General features: G+C 62.1%; 1 protein-coding gene across 5 annotated transcripts in view; it reads right to left on the bottom strand.

The window, feature by feature from the left end:
* The window catches only part of KIRREL1 (kirre like nephrin family adhesion molecule 1), a 99,040-nt gene that overhangs the window by 10,058 nt on the left and 67,389 nt on the right, over positions 1-21,593 (bottom strand). For all 5 annotated transcript variants that reach the window (XM_045454729.1, XM_045454732.1, XM_045454730.1 and 2 more), the window contains exons 2-7: positions 9,219-9,368; positions 7,735-7,884; positions 3,354-3,511; positions 1,448-1,598; positions 380-485; positions 100-248 (exon numbers count right to left, since the gene is read on the bottom strand). In XM_045454729.1, coding sequence (XP_045310685.1) covers positions 100-248; positions 380-485; positions 1,448-1,598; positions 3,354-3,511; positions 7,735-7,884; positions 9,219-9,368 — 864 coding nt within the window. The remainder of the gene's footprint in view (positions 1-99; positions 249-379; positions 486-1,447; positions 1,599-3,353; positions 3,512-7,734; positions 7,885-9,218; positions 9,369-21,593) is intronic.

Raw genomic sequence — 21,593 nt, 5'->3', positions numbered from 1 at the left:
GCCCTCCCACCTCCCCATGCCCGTTCCCGCTCCCCACCCCCACCCCCACCCGGACCCTTTAAAGGCCCTCGATCCAGCCCCGCCCTTGCGGCTGCTCACAGTGGACGTTTACTAAGGTGCTGACGTTGGTGCTTCCCACTTTATTGTGAACCTCACAGGACACAGGCTCCGTGAAGAAGGAGTAGTCGACGTTCGTCTGGTAGCGACTCTCGTGAGCATCTTCAATCAAGAAGCCCCCCTTGGCCCACCTGGGGAGATGGCAAACAGGGCGGGGATCAGGGCTCGGGGCCCGGTCCGCCACGTCCAGCGGCACTACCCCAACCCCCGGCACCCCCCCCCACTCCAGGCCCAGGGTGCCCCCAGCCCCCATGCCTTGCACCTGTAGCCCAGGATCTCGGGGTTGGCTGTGGCCTGGCACGTGAAGACAACACGCTCACCCTCCTGTACCGTCTGTGGCTCAATGGACAGGGTCACCGTGGGAGGGTCTGCAAAGCAGGGGACGGGAAGGGGCTTTTCTGTCCCTCAAGCTTCTTTCTCTCTCTAACACACACACCCAGCCTTCCCCGCTGTGCGGAGACCTGGGGGTCGGAGGTCAAGTCGCATCAGCTCCAATAAATAAGCCACCTCCCTCACCTTTACCCCGTGGAGCCTCCAGGGGGCCGGCCAGGGTGCGGGACCCAGGCTGCCGCTGAAGGGACAATTCGGGGATGTAATGGTGCATTGTGGCCACGAGGCGTCAGGGTGGCCCCGCGTGGCTCCCTGAAAGGGGTGGGGGAGGGGCGCCTCCAATCCCTGCCCAGCTCCCTCCCTCCTGTGGGCGGAGGGACCCCGCGCTGAGCATCCCCTGAGTAGCAGCCTGCATTTGGGGATAATCTGACACTATCATTTAAGTGCCCACCCCCCCCCCAGCCCCAAGAGGCAGGAACGGGTCCAAAGTCCCTTCTCTGAAGCCCATGGGTTGGGATGTGTTTCAGAATTTGGCATCCCCCACAGTCTGGAAAGGGACTGGCATGCACAGACCACGGACTGTGTAGGATCCCGCGGGGTCTGGGCAACACCCCACAGTGACGTAGGGGATAGATAAGTGAACTATGAAGAGCCTCAGTTCACGTCTTGCCAGGAAATCGCTTCTAATTTGGAATTTCAGAGAAGCGACTGGAGGTCCGTATTCGATTTTCTTCCAAGTATACAGAATTGGAAACTGAGGCTCGGAGAGATTAAAGCACAGCCCAAGTCACGCGCTGGATGAGACCCAGGAGCAGCCTGGCTCGCAGCCGATGCCCCTCCCGACCCTCGGTGCCCACGGCCGCTGGGTGCTCCCGCCGGGGGATCCAGGGGGTGGTGACAGCAAGCATCTGTCCTGGGATCCCCAGAGGATTCCCGACGGGCACCCGAGGCCCCCTCCCCCCACCCCTCCCCCCAGCTCCGCTGTGGGACCCCTGCTCACGGTGCACATCCAGCTCGATGGAAGTCTCCTTGCCGCTCGGGACGGCCTCGTTCACGCTGCGGCAGGTGAACACACGCCCGATGTCCAGGTCTGTGGGGTTAATGAGCAGCTGGCTGATGGTGGTCTCCCTCTTCCCATCCTTCAGCAGCTCCTGGGGCGGGACAGGTGGGAGGCCAGGTCAAGCCAAAGCCCCCCCCCCCCCCCACCTCCGAACAGGGTGGCCCGGCCCAGAGACGGGCTTGCGCTGGAGGGGCACGCCAACTTTTACCAGAAGCAGCCTTCAAACCCCCGGCCCCAACCTCTCCCCCAGGTTGGCTTTGGTTTGGTTCTCAATCGATAGACTCCATTTTTTGGAGACGTTTTAAGTTTACAGAACCGAAGAGAAAATGCGGTGAGTCCCCAAAGGCCCTGCCCCCAGACCCCACAGCTTCCCCTGATGAACGTGATACACGAGGACGCTGCAGGCGTAAGCTGATGAACCCGGGGCCCTGCATCCCTCCTGACGGAAGGCCACGGTTGCCATTGGAGCCCACTGTGTGCGTCCTCCTGCGCCCCGTGGTTCTGAGCCCCATCCCTGGGATTTGTGGAGCGCAGGGCAAGTTCCTCCTCTCTGCAAAGTCTCCGTGGCCATCCCGGCCCTCAGGACCCTCCCAGTCGGTCTGTCCGGCTCTGCTCCGGGCTCACGGATCCTGGCCTCGTAGGTACTATGCTCCGGGGCTCTCCGGCTAGACCGCAGGCCCCTGGAGGGCAGGGAGGGCTCACCGGCTGTCCCACTGGCTCCGTGGTGGCCAACCTGAGGCCCCTGAATGTGGTCACAGGACCCCTAGGGCTGTTTTCCACATTGCAGCTGTCTAAGGGAAACCGGACTGCCTGCCAGCACCGGGCCCTGCACTTTGACAGCCACACGCACGCCTTTCCCGGGCAGGAGCAGCACCAGTGTGGCTCGCTAGCGCTGGCCGTGGCTGCCGCTTCCCGGGGATCCGCTGCCTTTAGTAAACGTAAGAGGAGAGCTGGACCCCAAGTGGCCATTAATAAATCGGCTTGTTCAGTCGCCAAACTATCTCCAAATAGGTAGCCCTAAAGGAGAAAAATAGCAGATGTCTTGGTGGTAGAAAGCTAAACACCTGGGAGGCCGAATTCTCCTCGGTCAAGTGGCGAAGCCAAGGCCAGAGAGCGGAGACCTGTCCGAGGTCACACAGCCCGTCGAGGGCAGAGCTAACCCGGTTCCGCCCCCGGGGCCGCCCTGTGCCGCACACAGGCGGGCCGGTGTCCCCCAGGACCCAGCAAAGGGCTAAGCTGTGTGCCCCCAGCTGGCCGAAGGGACCCCACACAGGGGGCGTGGATCCTGATTCCAGCTCCTCCCAGGAGGTCCCTGGGCGGCTTCTCGGTCGCAGCTTCCTCGCTACGCGACCCACAGGCGAGCGCTGCCACGTCAACGCCTCACCTGTGCCACCTGGGCGCATGCACCCACTACAGGCTGAAGGTGGAGGTGCCCAGGGGAGAGCACAGCTGAGCCGTGCTGCCTGCTGGCCGTGTGACCTCGGGCAAGGCCTCTCTGACCACCGTGGTGAGTAGGAAAGGACACCTGCCTTACGAAGCTGCGGGGGCTTAAGAGGGACTGTCCGCTAGGAGCTCGGCGTGCACCGTGCCTGCATGCAGTAGGTGCTTAATCCATGCAGCTGGTGTCACCGGCACTCAGGCTCCACTAGCCACTGACCGCACCCCTGAACCTGGCAGCTCCCGCCCGCTCCGTGGCTCTCAGCCTCCCCAACTACGTGGTGAGAGGGCTGGACCAGAACGGCCTCCAAGGTCTCCTCTCACCCCGAGCCTGGGTCGGGCCCACGTGGGGATGGAAGGCGCCCTGAGGCGGGGCCGAGGGCCTGGGAGGGGGCAGGCAGTGTCTCACCGTGCTGGCCACCGCGCCCTCCTGCTGAGTCCCGTCCCGGAACCAGATGATGGTGGCGGCGGGCTTGGCGTTGAAGGCTCGGCACGTGAGGTTGTGTGGTGTGCCCGCTTGCAGCAGGATCACAGGGCCGCCGTCGATCCTGGTGTCCTCTGGGGGGACTGCGGGACGAGCACAGCGGCCGGTCAGGGCGCGGCCAGCCCCCACCCCTGGAGGCGTCCCTCCCTCTGCATGACCACCCCGTGGCAGGGCGCTGCTGTTCCCGGGGGGCTGCACCCCAGGCCACTGGCCACCCGTTCTTTCCCAGCCCTTGTGGTGGATGAGGGGGGGGTGGCCTCAACCAGGGAAGAGCTGGGCACACCCGGGGAAGCCTGGCACGGGAGGGGCTCCTCAATCTGTGCCGTCCCGAGTGCCCTGTGCCCTGGGGTGGCCTGACGAGCCGGCTCTATCACAGCAGCCTCCCGAGTGGGCCCCCTGCCTCCAGTCCCCCGGCCGTCGACATCCATCACCCCTGGCAGGTTATTTTCTCGGCGCTGCTAAGACTGCGCGACTTCCCTGAGCAGACCCCTCCGATGTCCACCAACTGCCGCGGGCACCGTCACCGGCATCTCAGCCTGCCTGCCGGTCGGCGTTCCTCCAGCCAGCCCTGCACCCTCCTGCCTCCTCGTCCTCGCCCCTGCTGTCCATTCCCCCGCCACAACCCGCCAGCCAGACTCTGGGCAGTTCCCAGGCAGGGGCTCTGAGTTCCTGACCTGCCTGGTGTTTGGGTCACTTGGGAGGACGGTCCGGGCCCTCCTCCCAGCCTAAGCTGTCACGCCAGAGAAGCAGGGACCACCCCTTCCAGTCTCACTGGCATTTCTCCTGTCTCCAGCACCTAAGAGCGGCCAGAGTAGGCTCTCTCGCTAACAACTTAAGGGATCGAATGGATCGGATTCCCGACGCCAAGAAAGAGGGGGTCTCTCTGTGCCCCGTCCCCACAGGCTCCTAAATGCTCAAGCGATCCAATCACATGTTCCTTGAAGGTAGGACGGCCTCTCTCTCCGAAAGCCCGAGGTCCGGCACAGCTCGGTGGACAGCAGGCCCTCGGGGATGTTAGCTGAATGGATGAGGAAGGGACCGAAGAGATCGAGGCAGAATTTCGACTATGACCTTCCCGCTGCACCGCGTTCATCGGGCCAGCGGCGCAAAAGGGCTGTGTTTGCCTTGTGCTGGGAACGACCACCAAGACCCAGGGGGGCTCTTGGGAGACAGCCCTCGAGCGCGGGCCCTGGAGGCCCGTGGAGCCCGGCGGCGGGCAGGGCCGTCCTGGAGGGTAGGAAATGCAGGTCCCGAGCCTGGGAACCGCCTACAGCCCGTCCGCGTCGTGCACGCAGAGCGGTGGGGACTCCAAGCAGGAGGCCCCGGTCTCCAGCCCCAGCACGTCTGTTTACCTGCCGTGGGATCTTGGCTGAGAGTCTCAGCCTCTTCGCCAGGGGCCCTCGTGAAGGTCACCTGGGGTGCCGGGTCTGGCCTGTAATGTGCGGGGCCCGAGTGACACGTGACATGTGTTCACTCGGCTGCTCGGACGACGGCCAGCTCCCGGCCTGCTGGGGCCCTGGCTCCTCCCCTTTGCTAGCTCCAGGACCTGGGGCTGGGGCCACACGGGTGCACGTTTGCAAGCGGGACGGCAAGGAGTAAAAGGTGGAGGGAAACGGATCAAGAGCCACCACTCGGGGTCTGCTGGTCTGCGTGGACCCCTGCAAGGTCACGCCTGCTGCCTCACCCAGGAAGAAGGTCCTGGACGAGCAGAGGCCCTGCACGCCGACACGGGCCACCACGTCCGGACGCAGGAGCCCCCCCCGGAGGGAAGGCTTCTCCTCCCATGGGCCCTCCCTTCCCCAGAACGCTGGCAGCTTTCCCCTCGTTCAGGGAAAGAGCATCCCTCTGTCACTAATCTTTCTCTCCGTTTCTGGGGCAAAGGCAAAGAGAGCTGTTGAAGTGTCTGCTCGGCCCTCAGAGGGCACGTGTCCGTATGCAGGCCTGTTTACGAACACACTGTGACAAATCTGTCCATCAACACGCACGTGTGTGTGTGTGTAAAATTCTAGAAAATAACACTGACACCCTGTGACGTCGGAATGAGATCGTGGATGTGAAGCCAACTGTAAACTGTGGCGTGATCGGCGACATTTCCGCCGTTCGTGGAGCGCCGACCGACGTGGCAACAGGCCGCGTGCGGGCTGCGGGCAGCCCTCACCACGGGCGTCCTGCGTTAACGCTTCTGCAGTAAATACCAGTAACCCCAATTTGCAGACAAGGTCCTGGGGCTCAGAGAGGTGCAGAAATGTGCCCAGAGGCAGGAGAGTGAGCTAAGCAGCGGGGCCAGGGCAGGGACCGGGCCCACTGACCCTGGAGCCAAGCCCGTCCCCGCGGTGGCTGGGGTACAGCTGTGGCTGCCGATGATGGGGGGCCACAGTCCTGCAAGTCTATCCCGTGTCTGTGTCTCAGTCCACAGGCTGGCCTGGACGGAGGCAGGGGGCGGGGAGGCCACCCAGGAGCAAGGCTGCAGATGCGGGGGGAGGGTATCTACCAGGCACTGGACGCAACCCACGCTGGACCCCGCCCTGCCCAGTCTCCAGTCCCCGGTGCCACGAGCCAAGGTGGACGGGAGCAGGTGAGCAGGGAGCGCGCAAGAGAGATCCTGCCTCCCTGGTCTGCACGCGGCTGCAGGGGGCGTCGAGAGAGAGATGAACAAGGGCAAGGAGATCCGCACTAACCTCTCACCTCTCTTCCTCCTGGGGCCTCGTCCTGCCCCCCCACCTCGTGCCCCCCAAATCACCCAGATAGGCTGGGAAGGCCCACACACGGACCGTGCCCTCCAGACTGGCCACCCAACAGCCCCACTGTGCGCTCCCCCTGTCTCCTGCAAGCTTTTTAACAAGGTACTCCTCCATCTAGGGTCCCCGTTGATATCCTCCTCTTCCAGGAAGCCTTCCTTGAGTGACCCAAGACACTGGACGCCATTATAAGCCCCGTTCCTGCGATGCCCAGAAGCTTGGCTGGCCTTTTGTCTTTTATTTCTCTGTCTCTGGGGGTCCGGGTGGGAGAGGGAGGAGAGTATCAGGGCCTCCTCGTTAGGATGGGAGTCCTCCAGGGCAGAAGCGGGACCTCCAGGGCCCCAAACACAGGCCGTTAGGGAGGGAAAAAAGAGATAAGGACTCCCAAGAATTCCACGTCCCTTAGGTGTCCCGGGCTGGCACGGGGCTCACACACACCCCAGCAAGGGACGGGAGACGCCATGATGGCACCCCACGCCCATCCCTGGAGCCACCCTAAGTCTCCCCAACGTCAGTGCCATGCTTTGCTCATCCGACAGGATGAGTGAGCCCCCCTGCAGCCCTGAGTCCTCGCCCTGCGGGGCCCTGACACCCTGTCACCTCACTGCCCAGGCCCTCCCGGTTCACAGTTCCCGGGGGCAGGAGCGGCAAAGCACAAGTTGCTAAGGAGAGGCTGGTGGCCCCGTGACGCATTAGCGACGGGCAGACTGATCCCCAGGGGTCGTGACCTCTTTGGGTCACAGTGCCAAAATGGCCCGGACGTCCCGACTCCTAGCCCAGCCTTTCCCTGACAGAAGGAAGACTTCTCATGCCCTCCCCAAACCCCAAGTAAAACCCTCCTCGTGTCCAAGCTCAGGGTCTCAGCTCCTCCCTCCCCGGGGGTTTGTTCCCCCATCTCAGCGATTTCAGTAGGAAATGGGGAAGGGGCAGCACGGAGGGCAAAAAGGAAGAGGGAGGGTCTGGGCCGCACCAGGCTGGAGGGAGCCCGTTGTGCAAAGGGCCCCAGCGGGGAGGCCCACAGAGGGACATCTGCTCCGCTCCAGCAGGACCCAGCCCTCCGACCCCACGTCTCAGCCCTCGGGGCTCATTCCTTCCGGTCCTGCTCCCTGGGGCTCCCGAGGGGCCTCCAGGGGCTTCTCAGTGCCCAGGGAGGAAAGGAGACAGTGTGGTGCAGCGGGGTAGGGGCTGAGTGAGGAGGAGGAAGGGCCCAAGGGGCAGTTGCCGGGGCCAGAGGCAGCAGGGGGAGGACGGGAGCACCGACACGCCTGGGCCAGGAGGGGAGTTGTCTCCACGCCCCTGGCTCTGCCCTGGCAGGGCCTTATGTCCAGCAGGCAGAGCCCAGGCCGGCCGGGCACACCGGGCGCCAGGCCTCACGCACCCACAGTCCCGCCAGGGGAGGCCCACGTGCCTGCTTTGCTCTCCTCTGCCGGACCGGGCTTTGGGAGAAGTTTAGAGAAGGATCTGGGGGCGGGGCGGGGGGGGGGGGCAGGACAGGCATGAGGCCGGGAAGTGAGGAGTCCAGGGGACACGGGGGAAAGAGCCCGAGGAAGGGGGGGCCGGGGCATTACTGAGCACGGTGAGCTTGGCCCGTCGCGAGCGCAGGGCGGCCTCCGTGGCCTGGCACTCGTAGGAGGCGTCGTCAGACAGCTCGGCGTCCGTGATCTCCAGGTTGTACTGCCCAGCGTCTGCAGAGCCCATGACCCGGTACCGTGGCCAGGCTGCAGGGACACACAGGGCGAGCGAGGTGAGCCCCCCACCCCGTGCCGGCCTGGGAACCAGCCTGGACCGCCCGGGCCCACAAGGGTCCTCCTCCCCACGCCGGGGGCCGCACCTGCCCAGACCGGTCCTCCTCCCCCCGCCCTGGCCTGGGAACTCGTCACAGCGGATAAGACGGATGAGGTCCCACGTGGGACCCTGTGATGTCACCCCTGGGGCAGGAGTGACAGGGACACCGGAAGGGGGAGATGAGAAGAAATCTCCAGAGCTGTTGGCGGACAAATGTCTCTCATAATAATAGGGAAAAAAGAGGGGGAAAAAAGCAGAGAGGAAAGGAGAGGGAGAGGGGGAGGCCATGTGGGTGCTGGAAATATAGGGCATCGCAGCACAGATGGGGCTCCCTGGGGCCAGGGGGAGCCAAGGCCACACCCTCACTCATGATGCGAGGGGCGGACGAGGCAGGGTCCTCCGGCGCCCTGAAGGAGCCCCTAACCCACACGGTCCCTGTGGCAGGTGGGCCCCTGAGCCTCCGGACCCCCTCCCCTGCAGGCTCCCACCCCCTCCCGGGCACCCTTCTCCCGGGCTCCCCAGCGGCTCCCTCCCATTATCTCCCTCTGTCCAGGGAACATCGATCCTTCTCAGTCCGTATCTATTGATCTCTCTCTCCCAGTTTCTCTCCTTTTCTATCACCAGTAGACCCACCAGCCCACCCCTCTCTCTGCATGGACAAACCCCCCTCCCTGTACTAATGTGCAAAACCCACCGCCAACAACCCAGCCCCCGGACGCGACAAAGTGAACAGAAATGCACCGCCCCTCCTGTGCCCGTGTCGTGACGCTGCCTTACGGCGACCTTCTTGTCTCATCTGGTTCAAAAGTCACAAACGCCACTCATAAGCCCGTGACTATGACGCCTAGTTTTGCACAGCAGCAAACTGAGGCCCAGAGAGGGGAAGCGGCTTTCCTAAGGCCGCCCAGCTCACAGGCGGCAGAGGCAGAAGAACCGAGGTGTCTTTCTGCTCGTCCGGTGGCGGGAGGCCTTCCCCAAAGCGCCTTCCCTTGCTCCGTCATACAGGAGGCTGTTGGCTGTGTTTTCCTGAATCGTCACGTATGCTTCAGCACCGGCTGCGTCTTCCGGAATGCGTAGGGAAGTGAGTGCCCAGGCTGACACCAAAATGGGTTTTCGGCCTCTGAGCAGACGTCGCCCGGGCAGAGGCAGGAGAGGGGACTCGGAGAGAAGCTAGAGAAGGGTGGCCGCCCAGGAGCGTGTGCTGGGGACGGGGCACAAGGACAGGAGAGGCTGGATACTGTGGGGGGGGGGGGGGCAGCCCACTCACCTTTGAGGCCCTGGCCCATGCCCAGCGCCAGCCCGTCCTTGGTCCATTGCACGATGCCCGAGTAGTTGAGCAGCACGCAGGGGAGCACGGCCCGCTGTCCTGCCACCACGGTCTGGTCGGCCGGCTCCTGGCTGAAGCGGGTCTGGGTCCCTGGCGGAGATAAACGGGCACGGGGTAAGGCCACGCGGCAGGGAAGGGGTTCCAGCAAGCGGCCACCCTGCAGCCCCTGCCCCACTGCAGCCCAGCCCTTGCCTCCAAGATGCACACGCTCGCCCCGGATTCCCTCCTCCCCCCGCCCCCTCCCCGGCCCACGGGACCGGGTTTCGGGGAGCCGAGGCTCAGCCGCCAGAGGGAGGGGCGCGGTGTTACAGAAGGGACTGACACGGGGCTGGGCCAACCCTCTCGTGCTGCAGGCAGGACACTGAGGTCTGAGCGTTGAGGAAATTACCCGAGGGTGCCGGCGGGGGCGGGGGGTGGCGGTGGCGGTGGTGGAAGGGAGCGAGTGGCAGAGTGCGGCCTTGACCCTGAGGCTCGGCCCTCCAGCTCCCGGGACTGGCCCGCCACCTGCTGCCTCCCTCCACCCGCCTCGACGCGTGCCGCGTCCACGACGGGGTCATACCACCCCCCCTCAATCCCGGGGCATGGATGTGCCACAGTACCCTTGCACGTGTCATAGGAGGCACAGCGAGGTAGCACACGTGCGCAGCCACGCAGGACCGTCCCCGAGGACGCACGCAGTGGGCGCGCGAGGGCAGGCACGGCCACAGGCTGCCTGGGTCTCTGGGGGCCCGTGACGAGCCTCGGAGCCCAGTTCTCTGCACACTCGCCTGCCCCACCCCGTGTGGCTGCCCCCTGCCTCCCCCCCCAGCTCCAGGGCACGGGTGCGGACACGCGGACGCGGCGCCCCGTGCTGAGCCGCCCGCCGTGGGGGAGCCGAGCGCGCGTGTGACTGTCCCGCTCACCCTCCGGCTGCCGAGCCACACATGGCCGCCCGGCCGGGAGCGTTTGATTAGAGAAGCTGCTGCGTAATTGCCTTTAATTGTGGAGCCCAAATGGAGCAGGGAATTGGACTGCGGCTGCTCCCCCGCATCCCCCCACCGGCTCCCACCCCCGTGAGCCAGCGCTGGTCCCGCCGGCGGGGCAGGCCTGGGCACGTCGCTCCGGCTGCCCGGGCTGTGCGGAGAGGGGAGATGGCAGAGGCTGAGGTCTGGGGCCTCCGAGCCTCGTCCCCAATCTGTCAGCTTGGTCCAGAGCTCAGGGGACTCCTCCCTCTCCTTTCCCTCCCCAGCTCCCAGGTCTCCGCAGAGACCACGGTCCCCGCATCCAACCCTTTCCAAAATTTCTCTCTTCTCCACTCCTCCGTGTAAGCAGAGGGAACCTGTCCCTCCTCATTCTGAGACCTCCCCCGAAGCCACCAGAGACAGGCCCCCCCCCCCCGCCAGGTTTCAACCCCTCCCTTCTGTTTCCGCCACCAGCTCCATTTCTCCCCTTCTCTCCAAACTGGCCCCACATTCTCTTCTTCCAGGAAGTCCTCCTGGATTGATCCCGTAGCTCCTTGGACAAACACAGCTTGTCTCATCGCCCAGCCCTGCTGTCACAGCTCTGTCTGTGACGTTCCTGTCCCAAACTGTAAGAGTCTATGCCCATGTTTTTGTCATGGGGAAGAAGGCAGCTGGTGGGTGGGGGCATATGACCTACCGATTCTGCCAGAAAGGAAACCTCTCCTCCAAAGCCAAGGGCCGTGCCATCTCCTCCCTCTGAGTCTCCCTGGACATCTGACACCCACGTTGTTTGCGGTACACAAAGGGGACCGAGAGAGAGAGAGGGGGCAGGGCTGGGAGTGACGGCCAGCGTATGATTTAATACAACGAGGCAGCCTCTGCTCTCGGTTTAGTGTACAAATTCAGCTCCTGGGGTCCGCAGGGGCTGGGAACTTAGAACCGGGGCCCCTCTGCACACTCCATGGGCAGCCCCCGCCTCTGCCGACCTGCCATCCATCCCGCATTTCCAGGGATTCCAGCGGCAGGTGCTGAGATCCTGGGGGAGGGGGTGGGTCAGGTGAGCAGCGAGCATTATTAATTCAGGCATTGCCCTCATTATTATTCAAATGTATTCATATCTTTGCGCATTCCCTAGTGCTGCTACCCGCTGCGAGCCCCCCCCCACCCCCCACGCACGATTCTCCTTCCCACGGCCCTGGCCCCGGAGCCCAAGTCACCCTGCCTCAGAGATGGGACTCGTATTCACAGCTTTCTTGTGTGACCGGACACCCTGGACTCCCAGCGAGGTCTCCAGGAAACACGAAGAAGCTGACGCTGCGGCAGGATGGAGTGTGAAGCCGTGTGCAGAGATGGGGACCTTGCCGGAGGGAGGGGCCGGTGGCTTGGGCGTACCCCGCCAGCCCCCAGCCCAGCTGGCCTGCACAACGACAAGTCTGGGCACAGACTGCAGGGTCCCTCTGAGGAGCACAGGTGCAGGGGACAGGCAGGTTTGCACAGTGCCTGCACCACACTTCCTTACTGCGACCTTGGCCAAGTCACTCTCCGAGCCTCCCTCCCTCACTGGTAAACCGAGGCGTGATAACGCCTGCCTCCGGGCTTCTGTGAAGGCTCACGGGTGAGGCATAAGGCAGGCCCGGTACCTCCCCCTGCACGGGCCCACTCACTGCGGCTACGGCCCTCCCCGCCCCTTGGCAGCTGGATAATTAGAGGCACCCCGGAGACCGGAGCGGGGACATGACCGAGAAGGCGACACCCATCGATTCGGGGATCTAAGAGTGGAACCTGCTTTGCTTTAGGCCTACTTGAAGCAACTCAGCCGGGAGACAGAGGGATGGAAGCAATGACCCTGAAGAGTCAGAGGGGAGGGAAGATGAAGAGGTCTCGGGAATCTCACTCAATGGGAGAGCAGCCTGGGTCCTGAACCTGTGAAAAGCACACGCACGTTTTCCTGCCCCAAAGCAGCCCCTGCAGTCAAGACGGCGTCTGAGACAGAGGCCGGATCCTGCGGGTTGTCCCGACCTGGCTGCACGCTGCCCTCATCAGCTCCTGAGCCCTCTCCAGGAGGGGGCGGGGGCGGGGGGGGGACCCTGCTCTCCCACTCACCTCCTGTGAAGTCTTCTCTTCCATGGCTCCCCACTCGCCCGCAGAACCCTTCTTGTTCACTTCTTACCTCTGCTATCGTGTGGTTCCCACTGTGCTGCCCACCCCTGCGCCTGAGCCCTGGGGGCTCCTGGAGGCTGGACTGTGTCCCTCAGAGCCCCTGCCGTGCTGTCCCAGCACAGTGGCCTGGCTGCCAGGACTACAGCAGGTGTTCCGAAGAAGTAAGCACTCTTCGCCCTGCGCCCCACCCCCTGACCCCATCAAGGAAAGGGAGGCAGAGTATGCCTGTCCCGGTCAGGCTCCTGCGGAGGCAGAGACAGGGCAGGGGACGGGAGGGGATGGCGTGGGGCCACACGGACTGGGGGGAGGCTGGCAAGGACACCCACACGGAGGAGGCCGAGGGGAGCGAGGGGCAGACTTGGTCCTGGTGAGTAGGAGGCCAGGAGAGGGAAAGACAGGCCCGAGGCGGGGTCTGCAGGGAAAGGCAGCAGACGGGACCCAGTGACAGAGACCTCAAGAGTCACGGAGCCAGGCCAAGGCAGGGGAGCGTCCCGGAGATGGAGGGGGAGAGGCAGAGGGCCTCTCGTGCTCTGCACACTTCTTCCCCTTAGACGTGTGTGCCGAGAGGCTAGGCAGGTGCCCCGACCCGGGACAGGGGACCCCCCCCCCCCCGGGGTCTGCAGGCAGGTGAACAGCTGGGGAGACACGCGGAGCACAAGGGGTGCGGGGGAAGGGGCTTGTGCTTCTCACCCGAGCTGAGGACGGCTCAGAGCTGCACGCACCCCTATCCCTCCACCTCCCCGCCCCCCTCTCTCCCAGGCCTCCTTCCTTTCAGGTTCCCTGGGCACCCCCCCCCCACTGCCCACCCACCTCTCGCTGCCCCCCCCAAGCCCCTCCCCCATTCTGCCCCCGCATTGTTTGGGCTTCTGGCTACAACACTTCTCACAGCCTGCCTTGGATTACCAGTTACTGGTGTGTGCGTTTCGGTCTCTCCCACTCTCCTGGGAGCCCCTGGAGAAGAGACGCTTTGATTTACCTTCCTTGTCCCTTCAGTCCCAGCAATGTCCCTTCATAACGATAACTCCCAATTATGAGGTGCCAGCTAGGCACCAGGCACCGAGGCAGGTGCCTCAGAGACATTTCCCGCCTGATAATCCACTGCACGGTGGTGGCTGCTATCTCCATTTTCGAGGAAAGGGAAATGAGGCTCAGGGCGCTTATGACCCAGACATTGCTTAGTGGCAGAGACAAGAAGGATCTCGGCCTTCTCAGATGCACGGCCCCTGCCGCTGGCACCGTGCCATGCCACAGGAATACGCAAGAAGCATTTCCTGGATGCACGTGACTCACGGCCCCCGCCCCGGAGACCCTCTGCGCCCGTCCACGACTTCCAATCCCCACGTTTCGCCTCAGACTTCCAGCATCATCCTGTGCGCCTCCGGGGAGGGCCGTGCTCCTCAACGCGGGGCTGGCCGGCACCCTGCAGCCACAGGGGCCTTGGTCCGTGCGCTGTCACCAGCCACGGGAGAAGCTTGGCGTGCATACCCCTACGTGGAGGACGCAGCGGTTCCCAAGGCTGGAAGGACATCAGCAGCACGCAGAGAGGCTTCAGCAATTTGCAAAACGCTAAGTGTTGAGCCCCCAACGTCCACCAGCAGCCGTCATAACAAACAGCCCCTGCCTGTAAGTGCCAGTCCCGGGACCGCGCACCTCCCCGGGGCCAGCTCGCTTCCTGTACAAAACCGCCTAATGAGGCGGGCGCCAATATTCTCCCCAGTAAGGATCTGAGGCTCAGAGAAGAGCAACTTCCCGGCAGCCACACAGCTGGTGAGTAGCGGGGCCGGTGAGCAGAGCAAAGGGCCAGGACACCTGGCTCCCGGACTGTCACCGTGCCCACCCAGCCACTGCTGTCTTCCCTACTCTCACCACCGCTGGGACCTCCCGGCACAGACTGGCCATCGTGCAAGGGGGCCCTGGTGCCTCTGCACCTCCCCCCTGATGCCGCCCCCTGGGAGACCCTCTACCCCACCCCTCCTCAGCCCTCACGTTCCCAGGCGACACTGCCTTCCCCAGAGGTAATTATGCCAGGAGAGGCCACCTGCCCCGGAGTCCCCTCCCGATCCCGTTGGGCCTGGTGAGGACAGAGGTCGAGTCCCATTTCTCATTCAGAGCTAGGAAGTGACCTCTAGCGTACAGATTCTCAGACACATACCACGTGCTCCTTGTGGGCACGTGTGTCCCATGCGGAGCACATGTGCACACATGTTTGCTGGTGCACACACACCCATCTCACACACGTGTTCACAGTGCACACACAGCCCTCTCACACACGTGTTCGCCGGTGCACACACCTGTCTTGCACACGTGTTCACGGTGCACACCCACACCCGTCTTGCACACGTTTATGGTGCACACACAGCCCTCTCGCACACACGTTCGCTGGTGCACACACACCCGTCTTGCACACATGTTTATGGTGCACACACACACCCATCTTGCACACATGTTTATGGTACACACACAGCCCTCTCGCACACGTGTTCACTGGTGCACACACACCCGTCTTGCACACACGTTCACGGTGCACACACACACCCATCTTGCACACATGCTCACGGTGCATACACACCCATCTTGCACACATGTTCATGGTGCACACACCCACCCACCTTGCACACAGGTTCACGGTGCACACACAGCCCGCTCACACACGTTCACTGGTGTGCACACACCCGTCTCACACACGTCTTCACAGTGCACACACAGCCCTCTTGCACACGTGTTCGCTGGTGCTTGCACACATGTTCACGGTGAACACACACCCATCTTGCACACATGTTCACAGTGCACACACACCCGCCTCACACACGCGTTTGCTGGCACGCGCACACCCGTCTCATGTGTTCACAGTGCATACACAGCCTGTCTTGCACACATGTTCACGGTACACACACACCATCTTGCACACATGTTCATGGTACACACACAGCCCTCTCGCACAACTGCATGCAGGCACATGTTTCTGCACCCCACGGGCCCCTGTCCGCGCCCGTGCCTCGGCACACGTGTTCCCAGAGCCCTGCCTGCCGGGCCAGCCAGGAACCAGAGAGGGAGTGGGGCCACGCACACGAGAGGCCGAGGAAGCTGGGCTGCAGGAGAGGGGCTGGCGGGGGCCGGGCCCTGTCTCCCCGGATTTATCAAACATGCAGTAATGAGCCCCCTGGGCGGAGCCGTCCCCGAGCTCTGCACTCCAGATTGCTGCTGGTTCAAAGGGAAGCCTTTGATTCGCACCGACAGCTTTCAGATGGAACTAAATCTCTCCACACTGCACTCCTCCTCCAGCCCCGCTGGCCCCGCTGCCTGCTCTCACATCTTCGCTCGCCCACCGTCCCCCCCAGACCCTCTCCCCAACCCCAGCCGTTCCCTTCCTGCTCCATGAAAAATACAACAGCCGGGGGGGGGGGGTGGCCTCCCGTTGGCTCTTCTCATCTCACGGAGAAAAGAGGATCATGATTCTCCGGGCCGGGCCAGCCAAGGGGAAAGGAGAGGAGAAAGGCAGATTTGCACCTTTGATAGAGGAGAGAAGGCAGCCGAAGGGAGGGAGGGAGAGGGGGAGGGCGGGAGGGGTGCCGGATGGGGCAGAGAGAGCGAGGACGCGGGGAGCAGAGACACGCGGATGCAGACAGAAGGGGGCTCAGGACCCTGGGGCCAGGAGCTCCCCGCTGCCGGGGCACGAGGGCCGTGGCTCGGCCGATTTGGAGGACACAGAGTCCAGCCCACAATCAGAAACCTCCAGATGTGACGTGGCTTTTTCGAGAGGCCCTGACAGGTAATGAACCAGGGGTCAGGAGGCTCCCAGCAGGTAACTTCAAGTGTGGCTGAGAGCGGACCTCCGGGTGAGCCCCCAGACAAGTCTGCAAACATTCAGACTATCAGTGCCCCCACCCTGCCGTCTGCCAGCCTTCGTTTCACGGTCTGACCTGAAAAAGTCACCCTGGGCAGCAGGGGCCTCGGTGCCTTGACTCAACCTCCCCACCAACCTCCCCCACCCTCCCACCCTCCCACCCCCATGCCAAGTCACAGGCAGAAGAACCCGTCTCTCCTCCCTCCCCCCAGTCTGCCTGGCCAAGCCAGCCTGATGCCATCTCCAAGGCCGGGGTATGGTAGGGACAGCCGAAGGGGAATCTTTCCAGGGACCAGATGGGATTTTACAAGTGGCCACAATCTGGCCTGGTTTCCTTGCATTTGAGCAGACCACAGAGGCCGGCTGCAGAGGCTGGCCCCAGGGCCCCGGCTGGTACTCCCAGTGATGGGGAGCATGGGCTTATTGGTCTGGGCCAGTGGATTCGTCACGGAGAAGCAGGACAGAAACTTGAAAGAGACAAGGGCACCTAGCCCAGCCCCTGCCAGGGAGGGACAGAAGCGCTGTGGGCCGGAAGTCAGGAGATGTGGGCTTGTCTGGTCCCGGCGCTGCCCCCACCCAACGGGGTGACTTTGGGGAGGTCACTTCACTTGTCTGGGTCTCAGCTTCCTTAAACTATAAAGAGAGGGAGCTGAACGCTTGGACCCCAAGGGCCTTCCCGCTGTGATGTTCTAAGATTCTGCAGCGTCGTCTGTTGTCCCGGGGCCTCAGCCAGGCCTTGCTGACGCTCCAAGGACTCAGCTCTGTGCCCGTCCCTCTTGGACTGTGAGGGAGAGGGCCGGTGCACCTGCAGCCGGGCCAGTCTGGCAGCCTCCCCACAGGGTGTAGAGGGCAGTCTGTGGCTTTGTGACACTAGGACCGTGGGGCAGAAGACCCAGATGGGGCCCCAGCACAGGAAGGAAGGCCACTCTTTGCTTCCCCTGCAAGGCACTCCCCACCAGTCCTCCCCGCATCCCCTGTGCTAGGCTCAGGATGGGAGAAGGGGGGGGCAGAGGGCGGGCAGTCCCGGTCTCGGAGGTGACCTGTCAGCCCAGGCCCACTCACAAGGACTTTGAGTTCCCGAACTAAAAGACCCTGGCAGGTGCAGCTAGACACGTGCACCCCTCCCCCAGCGCGGCTCCCATTTGGACCTCCAGCCCCCTCCGCCCTGCCAGCCCAATGACACCCGGGCCAGACCTGATCTGACAACTCTATGCAAATGTGCCCTGGCAGGGGACCCTGAGAATGTTTTCTGGGAAGGACAAGGGCACCGTGAGCCCAAGTGGGGTTGGCCGTAGCAGGTATGACAGCAGGAGCAGGAAGGGGAGTGGCAGGAATGGTGGACGGTTTTGCTGAAAAACCGAATTTCAATCTGGCTTCCGTGGGAAGGGAAGGGCGGCGCGGGAGAGGAGGCAGGTGGCTGGCAAGGACTTAGTGCGGACAGGGGACACAGAGGGGAGGAGGGGGGCGGCCGGGACCAGGACTGTCACAAAGCCAGAGGCCCGGGAGATGGGGCCAGGTGCTGGGAACGGTGTGGGGGGCGGGGAGGGGTGGCCAAGGAAGCGGGCCCTCTGCCGCCGCCCGACCCTGTACCTCCTGCCCCCCAGCCATCCCCACGCCCGCAGAGCGGCGGGGGGAAAAGGAGCAGAGAAAGAGGAAGGGAAGGGAAGGAAGAAGGAAGGAAGGAAGGAGCTGAGGTGCCCTTGGCTGAGGTGCTGAGAGAGAAGGAAACAAGACAGGAAAGGGAAACGAGAAAATTCAATTAGAAAGAGAGTCTGAAGGTCAGAGCGGCACAGGGCCTTCATCGCTAATGCAACACCTTTATGCGAAGAAACTGAGGGTCGGTAAAGGAGAGACGTATTCGGGGCAGGCCTGCCTCCCCACCGCGGACGCCCCGTCGGCAGGCCGCCCAAGCCCTGCCCATCCTGCACAGGCGGCAAGAGAGGAGAGGACGAGTCCTTACCCGGAAACCCTCCTTCTCCAAAAGGAGGGAGGGGAAGGGACAGCGAGAGGGAGGCTACAGAAAAGAAGGCGGGGAAGATGGACAAAGCGGGACAGAGAGAAGGAGGCCCGGGGCGGTGCAGGCAGGGGGCAGGGATCTGAGGCCGCCTTCTGGCCAGGCCATGAGCATTTAGGTCAAGGGAAAGGAGTGAAATCCTTCAGAAATGGAAGGGATTTCAGAAAGGATTAGCCAGGCAGGGCCAGGAGGAGAGAGTGAGGTGGGGCAGCATCCGAGGAAACTCCAGGCCTGGTCTCCCCCCCACAGAGCAGATGGCCCATCTGGCCGGGTCCCTCCACAGGCGTCCTGGGGGAGGCCTTCCAGAGGGGTCCATGCACCAGCCTCACCTGCTACCCGCCTGCCCGGCCCGGGGCCCAGCCCCACTCCCTCCAGCACACACAAGTGCGAGTTCTCAGCTCAAGGAAACCTTTTCTCAGTTATCCCGTTAGGGCTGTGGCTTCCATGTACGGTCTGGCAGCAGCCAGAATGGGACCCCTGAGTCTCCCCTGCCGCAGGCTGCAAGGCCAGGAAGAAATGCAGGCTGCTTCCCAGACCTTCTCGGGATTGGTTTCCTGGCACCTTTAGGAATGGTCTCCAGAATGAATAGCATCAACTCAGAAATCCAGAAGACGGAGGCGGGCAGGAGTAAGGATGCGTTCTCCCGCCTTCACCCTGAAACCAAGAGCCTTGGGGGCGGGGGGAGGGTGCCTGGGTGGCTGAGTCGGTTTAGCATCTGACTTCAGCTCAGGTCATGATGCTGAGGTTGGTGGGTTCGAGCCCCGTGTCGGGCTCTGTGCTGACGGCTGGGAGCCTGGAGCCTGCTTCGGATTCTGTGTCTCCCTCTCTCTCTCTGTCTCTCTTTCTCCAAAAAAAAAAAAAAAAAAAAAAAAGAGTCAGGAGACTCGGGTCTTCTCCTGCCAAGCAGTGGCTCTTAAGGACACCTGTCTGTTTCTGAGTTGAATGAGCTTTATTGTATTTCTGCACCCCCTCCTGCCCCCTGCCCCCCCCCCTCAAAATTAAAAAAAAGAAAAAGAAAAAGCCCAGGAGATCTAGGTGTCAGACTTTATCTCCTTCTGGGGCCGGGAACCCTTCGCCACAGATGACCTCAAAGATTTCTCTAGAACTTCCAGATGGAGCTAACAGACTTTATGAGCCAGGTGAGCAACTCACACAGGGAGGCACGGGGGTGGGGGTGGGGGGCTCTAGCCCAGCACCGACTCCCCAGCAGTGTCTCTGAGCAAGGCCGACTTCGCAGACACACTGCAAGCCCACGGCACCGGGGCATCCCCAGACTCCATCACTTGGCCTCCATTACAAGCCTCCACGCCAGACATCCGTGACCGTGGCCCCGAAGGGACCAGGCTGGTTTTGACCCATATAAGGACTTTCCAGTAGCACAAGGCAGCGCACCCCCCAGCCCTAGAGGTGTTCAGGTAAGGGTGGAAGGCCGCCTGTCCACAATGCGCCGGAGGGCTCGGGGTCATATTTAAGGTCTCTTTCTTTCAGTTCTGGTGCTTTATGATGCTATCTACACACCTCCTATACTTTCTTCTTACTTAGACACGCGCCTATCAAATAATCAGTGTGTAACAGTTCGATCAAGGTGGACTGAAATGGTTCGCGGGACCCAAGTTTAAAGGAAGAAATTCTGAACAGAGCCCAGGGGCAGAGAAGAACAGGTCAAAAACCGGGCTAGGACAGAAGGCAGAGATATAAGGAAAGCTTTTGTCTCCGGGCAATTAATCATGAAACTCAACACGTCAGCGATGGGGCCCAAGCATAGAATCGTGTCAATTTAGACCCGCGGCTCGGTCTGTAGCAATACCGTGTTTCATTAGGGCTCCTTTTCCACAAGACTCGTAAACTCTTTGAGACAACAGATGTAATCATACAGGTGCATTTTCCAAAGCGACGAGGGCAAAAGTGCTTTGCGCACAGTAGGTGCTCAACAAATGCTTGCTGTTTGACTATTTGAATTAATTTATGGGTAAAGCAACTGAACCCAGAGAAAGTCAGCTCCCTTCAATATTTATCCACTCATGCGATAAATACGCTGTTGGTGCCGAATGCAGAGCAAACACTGTCTGGGCGCTGGGCTGGTCCCGCCTCCCAGAGCTCGGTCTAGGAGACACAGCCAACGATCCGGGCAACGCAGCACGACGAGTGCCATGGTGTAGGAGCAACGGAGGAGAAAGCACCTTAGATGAGTGAAAACGCTGCATGTTTCCGTACGTCTGACTTCCATACTGGTCTTCCCCTGGCCTGAGACCCGGATCTTGCTGGCCTTTGCTAGTTCTGGCCTCCTCCACTCGTACAGGCTGGACACTGGAGGCCTTGCTTGGCACACAGTAGATATTCAATAAATACACACTTACTGATGAGAAGTGCATTGAGGCCTGACGACAAGCAGGATTTCAACAGCCAGAGAGCGGGAGGAGGGCATTCCAGACAAAGGGAACAGCATGAGCCAAGACATGGAGACATAAAGGACCAGTGAGCAGTTGGAAGTCACTGGAAACCAGGCGCAGAAAGAAATTGGAACTAAGGTCATAGCTCTTTAAAAATTAAACGCTGTGGGGGCGCCTGCGTGGCTCAGTCGGTTGAGCATCCAACTCTTGATTTCGGCTCAGGTCGTGATCCCGGGGTCGTGGGATCGAGCCCCACGTCGGGCTATGTACTGGCAATGGAGCCTGCTTGGGATTCTCTCTCTCTCTCTCTCTCTCTCTCTCTTTCTCTCTCCCTCTCCTTCTGCCCCTCTCCCACTCACACACACACACACACTCTCTCTCTCTCTCAGAACAAAATAAATAAATAAAAAGTAAAATTAAAAATAAACCCTTTCCCCCTGTGGGCATATTCCTCAGTCTCCGCCTTCCAGAAACTTCTGTGCTGTTGAGAGACACTGGACACAGACCAAGACAGAGGTGTAGATTCAGAAAGACCAAAGTGGAGGCCAGGTGGCTGATCCAAGGGGCAGGGAGAGCTGCAACGTGTGGGCCCCGCCGGGCGAGTGGGAAGCAGAAAGGCGGCTACTTGGTGCGTGTGTGTGCGTGTGGGGGGCGTGCGTGTGTCCTTGTTTGCGTTCACGCCACTCGTGAGCTTGTTACTGGGCATCTGTACACGAGTGTTGAGACGTAGCCACCATAGCTAGGACATTCTAGGCTTTTCCAATTAATCTCCATTAAAAAGATTTCCCAGTGGAGGCCCCCAGTTGGGTCATCTGGATCAATCCTCCATAAAGTAAAGCAGCTCCGACCGGCTGCCCAATTGATCCATCTGACTCGGTTCATCCTGCGTGTGCAAGGGGCGTGGAACGTTAATCTGCTGCAGGAGCCCAGGGAGCCCGAGGCGCGGGTCCCCATGTGGCTGCACTC

Source organism: Leopardus geoffroyi, chromosome C3 (genome assembly GCF_018350155.1).
Source record: "Leopardus geoffroyi isolate Oge1 chromosome C3, O.geoffroyi_Oge1_pat1.0, whole genome shotgun sequence".
In the NCBI taxonomy this organism is placed as follows: domain Eukaryota; kingdom Metazoa; phylum Chordata; class Mammalia; order Carnivora; family Felidae; genus Leopardus; species Leopardus geoffroyi.
This window is presented reverse-complemented; position numbering and strand designations above follow the sequence as displayed.